Source organism: Bidens hawaiensis, unplaced genomic scaffold, assembly GCF_021521415.1.
Source record: "Bidens hawaiensis isolate Kalapana, Puna unplaced genomic scaffold, B.hawaiensis_p1.1 tig00023985_1, whole genome shotgun sequence".
Classification (NCBI taxonomy): domain Eukaryota; kingdom Viridiplantae; phylum Streptophyta; class Magnoliopsida; order Asterales; family Asteraceae; genus Bidens; species Bidens hawaiensis.
The window spans coordinates 49,257-64,862 of NW_027493769.1; the positions used below are offsets into that span (position 1 = coordinate 49,257).

Genomic DNA, 15,606 nt, shown 5'->3' on the forward strand with positions numbered 1-15,606 from the left:
ACAACCATACATCATACCTCGAGTATTATTAGGGCCCGGTACCCTCTTCGTAACCATACAACCATCCTTTCCTTCTTTTATTAACTTTATCACATTCATACACATAAGCATACATATCCTACTTACCTTATACTTAGCGTTACAACCTGACAGTACGTGCAATATCCGAAGATCGTTCACGTACCGTCAAGCCATCATTCATACATATCACATCATTCACATAAGGCATACACTTATCTCTTAGGATAAGCGTATTAACAAACATATCGAGTATGCACACAGCTCCGAAAACATAACACATAAATGGGGCTAGAAACTCACCTGAATCCTGTTACGATCTCCGTTAATAGTTATCCCTTTCTTCAGTTGTGCACGGCTAACTGTATAATATTTACACGTATCAATTAACTACTACTACTCATGTTGTATTTCTATCTTTATATGACCCACAACGAACGGGGGTCCGGGGGCAGCGCCCCTGGCAGCGGGGTCTAGGGGCGGCAACCCCTAGCAGGGTCCAAGGGGCAGAGCCCCTGGCTAGGGTCGAGCTGCCAGGTCAGCTTGGAAAAATTTTATTTACATTAACTGTCTTAACACATTTTCCATTAGGTTTTTAATTTATTTTCTAAGCGAACTTAACTTTAGGCAAAGTTAAACCTTAAGCGAACTTAGCTTTAGGCGAAGTTATCAGTTAGGCGAACTTGGCCGTAGGCGAAGTTATCAGTTAGGCGAACTTGGCCTTAGGCGAAGTTATCAGTTACGCGAACTTGGCCGTAGGCGAAGTTATCAATTAGGCGAACTTGGCCTTAGGCGAAGTTACCAGTTAGGCGAACTTGGCCTTAGGCGAAGTTACCAGTTAGGCGAACTTGGCCTTAGGCGAAGTTACCAGTTAGGCGAACTTGGCCTTAGGCGAAGTTACCAGTTAGGCGAACTTGGCCGTAGGCGAAGTTAAGCTTTGAAGGCGAATTTAAGCTTTGAAGGCGAAGTTAAGCTTTTGCAGGCGAAGTTATCAGTTTGCAGGCGAAGTTGCCCAGTTCGCAGGCGAAGTTGCCCAGCTCAGCTACGGGTTTGGTTTTTATCAAGCATTTTGGCGATTTTAATACCCTTGTTATGGTTCGACATCACCCACTAACGTTCCCTAACCATTTTCGGTCGTATATATATCCCGTATATACTATAAAGCTTGGATCTTTAAGCTTAAGGACATTCAAAAGGCTAAACGTTCAATAAAACGTAAACTTTAAAGGTCAAGAACATACCTTTTATACGTTCGGTGTGGTCGCGGTTTGCTTGGTTATCTCGTATATAGAAGATCTAATAATGGTTGGCTCGATTTTGGTCTTGGACGTCTCTCTCTCTCTCGGCCGAAATATGGTGTGTGTGTGTTTGGAGTGTGTTAGAGAATAAGATGGAAATAAAATGAGGGTTTAGAGTTTTAGCTTGGTTTAGGGGATATTTATATCCCTTAAAGCCCATGGACCTAAGGCCCATTCTCATTTAACCCATCTCTATTAATCTAAGTCCATGATCCGTTCTTTACTCGATATTAATTAATTAATAACGCGAAATCACTAAACGTAACTTTCTTTATTCAACATTATAAATTTTAGGATTTTACACAAAATTAGGCTTTCGCGATGGTTAGTACTCGTGCCACCAAGGTACTTACTTTATCATATGTGCCTGATAAAAAGCTTAATGAACAAACATGAAGCAAACCAAACTTTGTTCGATTCGCTTACATCCCTAGTTTTGATATATAGTTAGAGCATTGTTGGTTCTAAAATGCGTTTTGGTCCCAAAATCCGATGCGTAAAACGAGGCATTAATTGTCAAAAAAAATACAAATAAATTAGTTATACATAACAATTCTTATACAGTTGATAAGTAATGATCATAAAAACATACTTATAAAACATACATAGTCTTAAAACATAAAAACACATTACTTATAAAACCTACATACATAGTCTTAAAACATAAAAACACGTATTGTTTACAGTGTGCGCATATAATGTAATGTATATACGTGTGGGCTCTCGGGGGCAAAAGTGAAAGTGCACTAATTTTGACGTTATTTTATTAATTTCGTGAAAATAACGTTAAAAGTGATGGAAGGTTAATCAGGTTTCATGTGGTGACGTTGATGGCCGAAAGACAAAGGTACATGCACCGATCAGCGAGTTTCCCAATGGTTGAGTGTTATGTGCCTTATGTCCAAGGCTTGATGCAAAACTACTATCAAGCCGGGGGTCTCACCGGAAGCAGCCTCTCTATTCCTAAAGGGTAGAGGTAAGACTATCTACATCTTACCCTCCTCATACCCTACCATAGCTTTGCTATTGGTGAGATTTACTAAGTACGATGATGATGATGATTAATCCCTGCAATCTTAACAAAATTATTATTATTATTATTATCATTATTATTATTATTATTATTATTATTATTAAGTGTTTGTGTTTTGGAGTATAAAATAACCGATATATGCCAATTTCTATTGCAGCTAGAGGGCAAGTTTGCCAAACTGCGTCTTACACCACCCGAAAGTGATGTTATGGAGAACAGTTGGAAGGCGAAAAAGAAGAGGAGTCGAAAGATCTCATCCATGGATATCGTAACAACACTTTTTATTTTCATATTTATTCGTTAACCGATTCCATCTAAGAATGCATGTTATGTTTTTCACAGGATAAGTCTGCTGTTAAGCCAAGTGATGGTAATATTTCAATTTCAATTCTTTACCTAAAAGTTTAAATAATAATAATAATGCATGCTGCAACATGATTAAATTTTCTAATTGTCTATGCATAATATATATACACGGTGGTTTCTCTCCCAATTCCACTTGATCTATATGAGTTTGTTAAGGAGGCAGTAAAAATCATGAACCGTACGTCCTGACTGGTGCAATGACATGCGCAGTGTTGCAAAAATCCCGACTAGTCACCGATTAATCCCCGATTAATCGTTAGACCCCACTTCACTGATTAATTTTGAGCTAGTCGGCCAATTAATCGGTTAACGGTCAAATCCGGCCAAAATCGACGATTTTCGGCGAGATTCCGACCAAAATCAATGGTTTTCGGCAAGATTCCGACCCAAATCAACTATTTTCGGCGAGATTGCAGCAAAAACTAGTGGTTTCCAGTGAGATTCCATCCAATTTCAGGCCAAAATATATTTGTGTATGTATAAAACTGAAAATTACATATAAAAATGTGTGTGTGTATGTATAAAACTGAAAAATATACATTAAAGTCCGATCCGATTAATCTCGACTAATCCCAATTAATCGCTAGTCCCCACCCCACCGCCCGACTACCGACTAGTGATTTTTGCAACACTGGACATGCGCTCTGTTATTGATTTGGGTTCAGCTGAGTATAAAATTGGTGTCTTATTTCTTTTTTGTTTGTCTCATTACAAATGTTCATTTTTAAAATATATTAGCTAATTTCCAAATTTGCCCTTAAACATACACAACTAACATTAATAAAAAATATTGATGGACCTAAGTTCTAAGGTCATTATTGTTATTTGGTAAGCAAAAAAATTAATCATTCAATCTATCTTAAACTTTGTGTGTTTCAAACATGACACTTTTAATGAGACGGAGGGAGTATTATTATTCTTGAATAATTAATCAACTTCAAGGTTTTTTTTTTTTTTTTTTTGCAGCGAACGTGAGAATGCCAACTTGCTTATTGTCGGCCTTGACAAGGTTTTCACAGATAATGGGATCGAATATATTGTGTAGTGAAGTTTTATATAGTTTCATATTATTGTTTGGTATATCAAAGATTGTATGAAAGATCTATTGTGAATGTAGAGTGACTAGAGTCACCCAACATTGTTATATGAAATGTTTTCAAAATCGATATTTTACATGTACCGAATAGGGTTAAAAAGTGGTATAACCGGTTAAACCGAGTTATATAGTAGGAGGTTTAACCGGTGTTTACCTTATAATTTCTTAGAAATAATATGTTAAATTAATATACGGTGATATGATATTATGATGAATCGTATTAACATGTTCAAGTCTAGCTATATGGTAGGAATTAGTATCCAATCACACATTTAAATCCATTACTAACCATAAATGTAACATTTATAGAGTTGAATACTGTTTTATTTTATGTTTGACAAAAGAAAAACACGGTTTTAATAATTTATTTTCTTTTTCACCATAGACAATCAATGGTTTCATTGGCTCTAGGGTCATCCAAGTGAAGCAATGGTTTTAGGCCTTCACATTTTGAAGACAGTATTGTAAAAGTCGTTAGTCGGTAGTCGGGCGGTGAGGTGGAAACTAGCGATTTAATCGGGATTAATCGAGATTAATCGAGATTAATTGGATAAGACTTTAATGTATATATTTCAGTTTTATATATACATGCACACATTTTTATATGTAATTTTTAGTTTTATACATACACAAACATATTTTCGGCGAAAAGTAGCTGAAATCTCGCCGGAAGCCATTGATTTTGGCCAGAATCTCGCCGGAAACAGCTGATTTTGGTCGGAATCTCGCCCGAAACCTCTGATTATGGCTGGATTTGACCGTTGACCGATTAATTAACCGACAAGCCAAAAAATAATCAGTGAAGTGGGGATTAACGATTAATCAGAGATTAATCCATGACTAGTCGGGATTTTATGCAACAATGTTTGAAGGCCTCTAATTATATCTATATTACATATACTTTTATCTTGACATACACTTTTATTTTTCATTTTTATTTTCTATTCTTGCTTAAGATGAAATTCTAATTGTACATGGAGATTGAAATATATGTTGCTTTAGTAACATATTAATTTGTAACAAATAAATATCAAAATATTGATAAATAATGAGCTAGACGAAATAGTATAGTTAAAAGTTATAAGGTACTTCATATTATTGTTAAAAACTAAATAGTATGTCTAATAAAAGAACTAGAAAATAAAATATTTATTTGTTAATGGTTTATTAAAATATAATTTGTTTAGATGAACATTTAACCGTATTTTTATTACACTTTAAAAATAACTTAAATTTTTTTTATAGAAAATGCCCCATAGGTTTTTCTTTGCTTTAGCCCCCCGAAAGGGTTGAGCCGGCCCAGGGTTTCAACTTTCAACTTGTTTATTTTCCTTTCTGATATTTTCAATCCAACTGTATAACGTCGTCACTCGGTTCATGAGTAGTTTTCAAGCTCGACTCTCTTAAAACTCTCTTTCCTAAGCTCGAACTAGGTATTGACTCGCTTATTATCTATTGATATAAGTTAATTATAACATTTATAGTTAGCATAATACATATCGTTTACTTAATTTATTATAATTTTGTACATAATAACAATTATATATATATATATTTAATATGTTAGATAAAAATTAGATAAATAATAAGCTAGTTTAGGCTCACGAATGGGCTCGGGCTCAACGAATGAAGCCTAGGCTCGGGCTCGACAATGAAGCTTAGACTCGGGCTTGTTTATTAAACAAACTGATTTTTAACCTCAAACAGGTTTTAAGCCTGACTCAATTCAAGTTTTTAGCAAGTCAACTCAAGTAGCTAACGAACATTTGTCGGTTGGTTAATGATACTCTCAATATATATAAATTGAGAAAACAAAAGGAGACCACAAGATAAGGAGAACCAACATGTGTGGTGCTCTAATGCATTGTACAAAATAAAAACCCACTCTTTTCAATTATTCAAACATATACAATCCACCCACTCTTTTCAATTATTCAAACATATACAATCCACACATCAAAAACTTCATCTTGATCAAACGAACATGTACCAAACCACCATGGATCGAACCGAACACGACATGAAACTCGTCGGATTCTTGGGGATCTTCAAACACTCATTCAAAACAATCTTTAAATCTACCAAAATATTCGCTCAAATCGCTCTTACACTAATCCTCCCTCTCGCAATCATCTTCTTAGCTCACATTGAGATCACTAATCGATATTCGATCTTCTCAAGAATCGAAGATGACGAACAATCTTATTCAAGCTACTTGAACATAACAATCACTTGTTGGCTCTACTACATTTTATTCAAAATCGTCTATCTCACTCTCCTTGCTATTTTCTCTGTCCCCTCTACCGCAGCCATAGTCTTCACAATGGCATCGGTCTACACTGACCGAGACGTTGTTTTCAAGAAATTCATGACACTCGTCATCCCGAATATATGGAAAAAATTGTTCATCACTTTTGTAACCATATACTTCACTCTATTTATCTACAACACACTACATGACATCGTCTTGGCTATTACTCAATCTATATTCACCTACGACTCAGTATTACATATTGTTGTTGTGTTTATCATCCAAATTTTATTAATATTTCCGTTTTATACTTGACTGTTGTTTGGCAATTGGCTAGTGTTGTTACTGTTCTAGAAAAGATTCATGGATTTGAAGCTTTAAAGAAAGGTAAACTTCTAGCAAGCGGGAAGAAGATGGTAGGAATGGGAATTGCATTCGTGTTGTACGGATGTTTGTATGGAATATTGATTGTGTACATAACTTGTGTTGAATATGGGGATGAATTATACGGGGATGTGATACGGATCCGGATACGCTTGAAGAACCACCCGACCTTAGTCATACAAGTGTTGAGCCGGTCATAATTCGTGGCTAGCATTGGACCATCGAGTTATTATCAAGACCCATTCCAACCATCTTTTATTTTAAGTATTGTTTAAAATTTAGACTTTATCTTTTCCTTAATTGTTGGGATTTTCTCTATGTTTATCTCTTTACTTTTTCTATTTAACATTGTAATCAGATGTTGGAATGGCATGCAATTTATTTCAAAGAAAGATTATTCTTTTCTCCTTACGAACAGGTTTTTGTTCGGTTTTCTCCTTTCGGCTGACCGAAGGAGGTTTATTCAAGCTAGGGTTTATAGCTTCCACTAATACGAATCCGTATCAAGTGGTATCAACAGCTTCAGGTTCGTCAGGATGTCCGAATAGGAGAGATCGTCGTCAAGAACACCGCAGATTTGCCGCCAGAGGCAACGGTCTTGATCAGCGTGATCCTCGTGACACCGAGATTGAACGACTACAACAACGGATTCGTGATCTCGAATTCAATCAGCACCATGGGTATGACAGGTACGATCCACACGACAGGAACGACCCATCGATTACCGAGACCGTCATCAAGGATGATTATGACAATGACGGCAGATTTGAGAATGTGTTTGCTTGTCGAGCTCGTCACCACGAACCAACGCCACCACCTCCAGTCGATCCGATCAGAGCCTTAGGTATTCGGACCGAAATTCCCGAGTTTGAAGGTCGCATGCAACCAGATGATTTCATCGACTGGCTTCATACAGTCGAACGAATATTTGATCTCCGCCAAGTTCCGGAACACCTAAAGGTAAAACTCGTTGCTATTCGTTTACGTAAATATACTTCTTTATGGTGGGAACATGTTCAGAATAAACGTTATCGGGAGGGTAAACACAAGGTTGAAACGTGGGAAAAGATGAAACGCTTGATGCGTTCCAAGTTAGTCCCCGTAAATCATAAACAAGATTCTTTTCTGGAATACCACAACTTGAAGCAAGCGGCACTTCCTGTAGAGGAATTTATCGTCAAGTTTGAACAATTACGCATGCGGTGCGGTATTGAAGAAGACGAAGAACAAACTATTGCCCGTTTCTTGGGGCCCTTACGTTCGGACATAGCGACTGTCGTTATGTTGCAACAATATTGGTCTTTTTCTGATGTGTGCAGGTTAGCTCAACGAGTGGAGCGTCAACTCGCGGCCAAACCCAAACCCACCACTCGGTTTTCTTCATACAAGCCAGCAACTTCTACGTCTCAATCTTGGGGTGACAACCCTAAGCCGGACTCCACCTTGGATCCACAGCAGCCGTCAGGCCCCGGGAACATCCCGAACCGCTGCTACAAATGTAACGGCATTAGTCACGTGAGGCGAGATTGCCCAAACAAACAATTTGTTGCACTCATTGAAGACACGGTCCCGACCTATGATACCGAGCCAGAACATGATTCAGATGAACTATCCGAAGTCCTCTATCCCGATCGTGGTGAGGCGCTAGTTATTCGCCGAGTTCTAAACACCAATCTCCCAGATACAAGCGACGACACGGCATGGCTTCGTAACAGTATTTTTCGCACCAAGTGCACTTCCAAAGGGAAAGTTTGTACGGTTATTATAGATGGTGGAAGTTGCGAAAACATAGTTTCTCAGTCGATGGTTGATAAGCTCAATCTACCCACACAAGATCACCCTGAACCGTTTCAACTCACGTGGCTGAAGAAGGGTAACTTGATCAAAGTTACTCACCGTTGCCTCGTACAGTTCTCAATCGGTAACAAGTATTCGGATGAAATTTGGTGCGAGGTCCTACCTATGGATGCGTGTCATATCCTGTTGGGCCGCCCATGGCAGTACGATAGGCGCGCCAAACATGATGGGTTCAGGAACACGTACACATTCAAAAAAGATGGTGTCAATATTACCCTTGCCCCTTGCGATCCTAGGCAGGAAGGTTCTGAGTCCATGTTAGTCACCAAGCCTTAATTTTCAGTCTTGGCACGGTCCCCACAACACAGCTCATCTTTGGTTTATTGATTGCCGAAGAAAACCCGGACGTGCCACAAGTCCCATCAGAAGTACAAACCCTATTATCTGAGTTTAGCGATGTGTTTCTAGAGGAAATCCCTGCGGGTCTTCCTCTTACTCGAGACATCCAACATTGCATTGACTTCTTACCGGGTGCGAGTGTCCCAAACAAACAGGCCTATCGCATGAACCCGAAAGAGTTCACCGAGTTACAACGCCAGGTCACCGAACTTCTCGAAAAGGGTCTTATTCGGGAGAGCATGAGTCCATGCGCGGTACCCGTATTATTAGTCCCCAAACCAAATAGGACTTTTCTCATGTGTATTGATAGCAGGGCAGTTAACAAAATTACAATCAAATATCGATTTCCAATCCCACGTTTTGATGATTTACTAGATCATTTACATGGCGCACAAGTTTTTTCTAAGATCGACTTGCGTAGTGGTTACCACCAGATACGTATGAGGCCTGGGGATGAGTGGAAGACAGCTTTTAAGACTAGAGACGGTCTGTACGAGTGGATGGTTATGCCATTTGGGTTGTCGAATGCACCGAGTACTTTTATGAGGTTAATGAATCACATCTTTAAGCCTTTTATAGGTCGTTGCGTAGTCGTTTACTTCGATGGCATTTTGGTTTATAGTTCGGATGTGGCACACCATTTATCACACATGCGAGATATTTTCACGGTTCTCCGAGATCAAAAGCTTTATGCAAACGGAAAGAAATGTCATTTTTTAACTTCAGAGGTACTTTTTTGGGCTACTTAGTTTCGGGTTCTGGCATCCGCATGGACGACTCAAAGATCTCGGCCATAACAACTTGGCCAACCCCAACGTCCCTCCATGATGTTCGTAGTTTTCATGGGCTCGCATCTTTTTACCGCAGGTTCATTAAGAATTTTAGTTCAATCATCGCCCCCATTACAAAATGTTTAAAAGGTAGTAAATTTGTGTGGTCTTCTGATGCACAGTCGTCTTTTGACGCCTTAAAATTGGCGGTTACACAGGCCCCGGTTCTCGCACTACCCAATTTTCTACAAGTATTTCAGGTTGAATGTGATGCGTCTGGCTTGGGCATCGGAGGTGTTCTCAGCCAACAACACCGTCCGACTGCGTTTTTTAGTGAAAAGTTAAGTGACACGAGGCGACGCTATAATACATACGATAAAGAGTTTTTTGCCATCGTTCGTAGCCTGGAATATTGGCGACATTACTTACTCCCAAATGAATTCATTCTTTATTCTGATCATCAGGCTCTCAAGTTCATTCAAGGGCAAGCAAAGATGAACCCAAGACATGCTAAGTGGGTTGAAACCTTACAAGATTTTTCTTTTGTTATTCTTCACAAAGCCGGAACTGCAAATTCTGTCGCCGATGCCTTGAGCCGCCGGCCAGCTCTTACAACAGCCATGTCCTTTGACGTCGTGGGTTTTCACTCTTTTTCAAACCTTTATCAAGATGACCCAGACTTTGGTGACAACGTTTGGAAGAAAACCAAAGACGGGCCTTACAAATGTTTCTTTCGTAAGAATGGCTTGTTGTTTCTGGGAGATCGGTTGTGCGTTCCTCTTTCATCTTTTCGGGAGGCTATAGCATTAGAATGCCACCAGGGCGCCTTGGCGGGACATTTTGGCCGCGATAAAACTATTGCACTTATCCAAGATCGTTTTTATTGGCCTAAGATTTCAAAAGAGGTTTCGAAAATTTTGAGTCGTTGTCGCATTTGTCATATTGCTAAAACCCGTCATACGAACCAAGGACCTTACACTCCTTTACCTACCCCGGTTCGTCCCTGAGAGGATGTCAGTCTTGATTTTGTGTTGGGTCTTCCTCTCACTCAGCGCAAAAAGGATTCAATCATGGATGTTGTCGATCGGTTCTCCAAAATGGCCCATTTCATTCCTTGTGTTATGACGTATGATGCTTCCCAAGTAGCGCGCCTTTATTTTACGGAGATTGTTCGGTTGCATGGGGTTTCGAAGACGATTATGTCTGATAGGGATGTCAAGTTTGTTAGCCATTTTTGGCGAACGTTGTGGAAACGTTTGGGCGCAAAGCTGCAGTTTAGTAGTTCACACCATCCTCAAACGGATGGTCAAACGGAGGTCACTAACAGAAGCTTGGGTAATCTACTTAGAAGCCTTGTTGGGGATAATCCGAAACAGTGGGATCTTGCCTTGCCACAGGCCGAGTTTGCATATAATCGGTCCAATCATAGTTCTACGGGTCGCAGTCCGTTTTTCGTTGTGTATGGCCGAAACCCGTTTACCCCACTTGACCTGGCACCGTCTCCCGAGCTTGAGTACTTTAGCGCAGAAGGGGATGGACAGGCAAAGCAAATCAAGTTACTACATGAGCAGGTTCGTGAGCAGATTGTTAAGCACAACTTACAATATCAGGCGCGCGCAAATCAACATCGACGGAAGGTGGTTTTTAATGAAGGTGATTTAGTTTGGGTTTATTTGCACCGTGAACGATTTCCTCAAGGAAGATTAGGGAAGTTACACCCCAGGGCTGATGGTCCTTTTCGTGTCCTTAGACGCATCAATGACAATGCCTACAAGATTGATCTCCCTGGCCATTATAAAGTGTCTGCCACTTTTAACATTGCTGACCTCTTTCCTTATGTCGCGGAGGGTGAAGACGACTCGCGGACGAGTCCTTTTTTAGAGGGGGAGGATGATACGGATCCGGATACGCTTGAAGAACCACCCGACCTTAGTCATACAAGTGTTGGCCCGGTCATAATTCGTGGCTAGCATTGGACCATCGAGTTATTATCAAGACCCATTCCAACCATCTTTTATTTTAAGTATTGTTTAAAATTTAGACTTTATCTTTTCCTTAATTGTTGGGATTTTCTCTATGTTTATCTCTTTACTTTTTCTATTTAACATTGTAATCAAATGTTGGAATGGCATGCAATTTATTTCAAAGAAAGATTATTCTTTTCTCCTTACGAACAGGTTCTTGTTCGGTTTTCTCCTTTCGGCCGACCGAAGGAGGTTTATTCAAGCTAGGGTTTATAGCTTCCACTAATACGAATCCGTATCAGGATGATTCAGGGTTACCGATGATTTGGAGGGTGATGATCGGGATATTATGTGGAATTCTGGTTATGATGGTGTTCTTGTTGTTTATTGTGACCCAAACGGTGTTGTATCTAGTGTGCAAGTCGTATCATCAAGAAGCTATTGATAAGTTGAATTTATCGACGTTTTTGAGTGCTTATATAGGGGAGACTATGGCGAATCCAAAGCCCGACGAGGAGATTCAGCTCGGAAGACCTCAACCTCAGCCTCTAGCTCAACAAGTGTAAAACTTTTTGTAAAATAATTTATGCATATAAAAAGGGTTTTTGGTCTCGTAATATCAAGGGTAACTGTTAAAAGAAAAACCTTCTACATACGTTTATGTACTTAATAAAATGGAAGTAGCCAATCAGGCTATGTTAAAGTCTACTTATTGTGTACTTAGTTTTTTCTTGTTACTTTATTTTGTTGTGATGAATTTAAATGGTTTGTAATGTGTGTATATTTACTTAACGGTAATTGTAATGTGTGTATACCTTGTGCATTTAATATTGTACTTTATTTAGTTTATAAATTGTTTTGTTTTCCAAAACTAACCCTAATGAATTAACTTTTCTTAATTAAATTCATTTCGTGTTGATTAAGTTTTTCTTTTTCATCTATCATTACAAAACATTTTATGAACAATCACTTGTCTCGTTGTATAGTTGAATTTCATGGGCTAAAATACCTTTAGAACCAAAGTTTCACATGTTCAAAATATGATTGGTGACGGAAAACATCTATATATTTAAAACTATTTTCTTTCCATGGATAATAATTTTCTTTCAATAACTTTCTCATAGATATAATTTTTCGAGTTGAATACGGTTTTTTTTCATGTGGTTTAATTAAAAACTTAGCTTTAATCATAAATTTTTTTTTGTCAAGAGACCATCTTTAAATATATTTTTTTCTTCGTTACGGTCCACTTGTATAACGCGGTCCATAGACACCTGAAATACGACCCGTTAGAGATATTTTAAATACACATCATCATCATCATCATCGTACTCAGTATATCCCACCAATAGCAATGCTATGGTAGAGTCTGAGGAGGGTTAAATACACATCATCATCATCATCATCATCGTACCCGTTAGAGATATTTTAAATACACATAAATTGATAAAACAAAAGGAGACCACAAAAATAAAGATAGTCACCATGTGTGGTACTCAATACAAAATAAAACCCCACTCTATTCAAACATCTACAATCCACACAACCTTAATCTTCAACAAACAAACATGTACCAAACTACCATGGATCAAGCCGAACAAGATATGAAACTCGTCGGATTCTTCGGAATCTTCAAACAATCATTCAAAACAATATTCACATCTAGCAAAATCTTCACCAAAATCACCCTCACAACAATCCTCCCACTCACAATCATCTTCTTAGCTCACATGAAGATCTCCAATCGATTCTTCTCTAGAATCGATAACTATGAACAATACTCGAGCTACAAGAATATAACCATCACATATCTGCTTTACTACATCCTATTCAAAATCGTCTATCTCACTCTCCTAGCTATCTTTTCTATCCTCTCTACTACAGCCATAGTATTCACAACGGCCTCTGTCTACACTGATCGGGACGTTGTTTTCCAGAAAGTCATGACACTTGTCATCCCGAATGTCTGGAAACAACTTTTCATCACTTTTGTTATTATATACTTCACTCTATTCATCTACAACGTAATACTCTTCGTCGTCGTCTTGGTTATTTCTGAAATTATATTTGCCATAAATTTGACAGTCGGGGTGGTGGTTGCGTTTATCATCATGATTTTATCAATAGTTCCTTGCTCTTCTCTTATAAGCAAGTAGCTTTGATTTGGGAATAAGCTTAAAGTCAAGTAGTATGAGTTGAAGTGAAGGGCGCTAGTAAGTAATAACTAGTAAGTAATAATAAGTAGAGTGGAACACTGTTGGCTGAACAAAAGACGTATGACTTTTATTGTTACTGTGATCAATACATCCTCTTTAGCAGAAAGACGGATATTCCTTGCTCATTATCAGACAATCACTTATTCACAAACTTCGTGTGGGGCTAATAGTTTTCATTTACCATCTCATGGAAAACCCTTTTCGCTCTGCTTGGCCTTATCTCTCTCTAGGGGAATAGACGCCTGTTGGCATTCCAGCCTTCCTTCGCCTTTCATGGCCACATATCTTTCTGGCTAAGGAATGGGAAATCCTTCTCCTGTTCCATGAATCCAATTTGCATTTCATTCGGGAAAAGCCATCTTTTTCTCAACAATGCCTTTGTCATTTGATCCAATAGTGTTCCGTTAGATAGGAACAGATTTGATAAATACTGATAACTCTCGGATAGAGTATAGGCTTTCTTATAATTTGGATATGCTATTTTGGGGTCAATCTATTAGGAATCGGGTTACATAGTTATGGTTCATTTACGTTAACCTCTAGGTAAATTAAAGAAAAGTTATTACGAATACAAACAGAATGCAATACGGTGTATATAAAAAATATTGTCTCAACCGGTGAGAACCATGTGAATCAACTAATGAGTTGGAATAAACTAACTAAAATCAAGAGTTTTTATTTCATTAGAACAATGCCCTTAGTTAATCCTATAATTCATATCAGGATAAAGTGCTCTTTTTAGCTTAAATTTTGATCCTTGCTCTATTTTTTTTACTATATAGAAGTATTCGTTTTTATTTTTATATATCGCTTGGTCATATCAGTTGACCAATTATAACTTCTTCTTTTGAATATTTGAACGATTTTAAAAAGACTCGGAATAAATACTAATATAAAATGATTTAATAGGCAAGCGCTACCCGTCGCTTGCACTACATTGTCTGACGATAACTTTACCTGACCGCTTCCGATCTGACTGAGCTGACCGTCGCACCTGGCTTCTATATCCCATTATCCAAAGATCTCCTTCCTTATCGTTGCCGGTCTAAGCAAAAGGTTGCTAAGTCAGATGTCTGGTGAACACATTCGTAATGAGTATGGGTCTATTAGGTGTACTAGGAAGGAAGCGAGGTACTGAGTTTAGCGTCAACAAGTATATCTTTATTCTCAATGATATGGGAGACAGTCAAAGCATCAGTCTCAGCATCAACAGAAGAAAAGGACTGACCGACCGCCGCCGTTCAAGAGAGATCCCGGAGGCTCGAACTTTTTGCTAGCTTTGAAACATGGGCCGAAGAAACGATGAAGACCAAACAAAGTCGCGGTCAAAGCAAAGAAAAAGATGCCAAAAATTCAATTGAAGCCCAAAGAGGTGAATAGGGTCCCAAATAACGAGAGATATGTAAAAAGCAGGTCCGATTACGCCTATTCCTAATCCTAAATGGAATGTAACGACGTAGGGATCCATATGTAAACATAGTATCTATTTAGATACGCTCAAATGAACTTTATCCCAGTTTTGCCGAGGGAGCAACCCCATTTTTCACCTTGAATTGGTCAAAATATGGGGACTTTCCTACTTTTCGTGGAGGATTAGACCCCGTAACTGGAGGTCTATGGCTAACCGATACTGCACACCATCATTTAGCTATTGCAATTCTTTTTCTGATAGCGGGTCACATGTATAGGACCAACTGGGGCATTGGTCATGGTCTAAAAGATACTTTAGAAGCTCATAAAGGTCCATTTACGGGCCAGGGCCGGCTAGTGTTGTTACTGTTCTAGAAAAGATTAATGGATTTAAAGCTTTACAAAAGGGGAAACTTTTGGCGAGCGGGAAGAAGGTGGTTGGGATGGGAATTGCGTTCGTGTTGTATGGAATTTTGTATGGATTACTAATTGTGTACAAATTTTTCGTTGAATGGGATGATTCGGGGTTAGCGATGATTTGGAGGGTGATGATCGGGATATTGTGTGGAATTTTGGTTATGATGGTGTTCTTGTTGTTTATTGT

At 38.6% G+C, this 15,606-nt stretch overlaps 1 protein-coding gene across 1 annotated transcript; it reads left to right on the forward strand.

The window, feature by feature from the left end:
* The first annotated feature begins 5,810 nt into the window (after positions 1-5,810).
* On the forward strand, positions 5,811-10,419 carry LOC143568414 (uncharacterized). Its single transcript, XM_077054578.1, has 5 exons — positions 5,811-6,334; positions 6,400-6,512; positions 6,805-8,485; positions 8,587-9,370; positions 9,595-10,419. Exons 1-5 carry the CDS (start codon positions 5,811-5,813, stop codon positions 10,417-10,419), a joined length of 3,927 nt encoding a protein of 1,308 aa, XP_076910693.1.
* Positions 10,420-15,606: the final 5,187 nt, after the last annotated feature.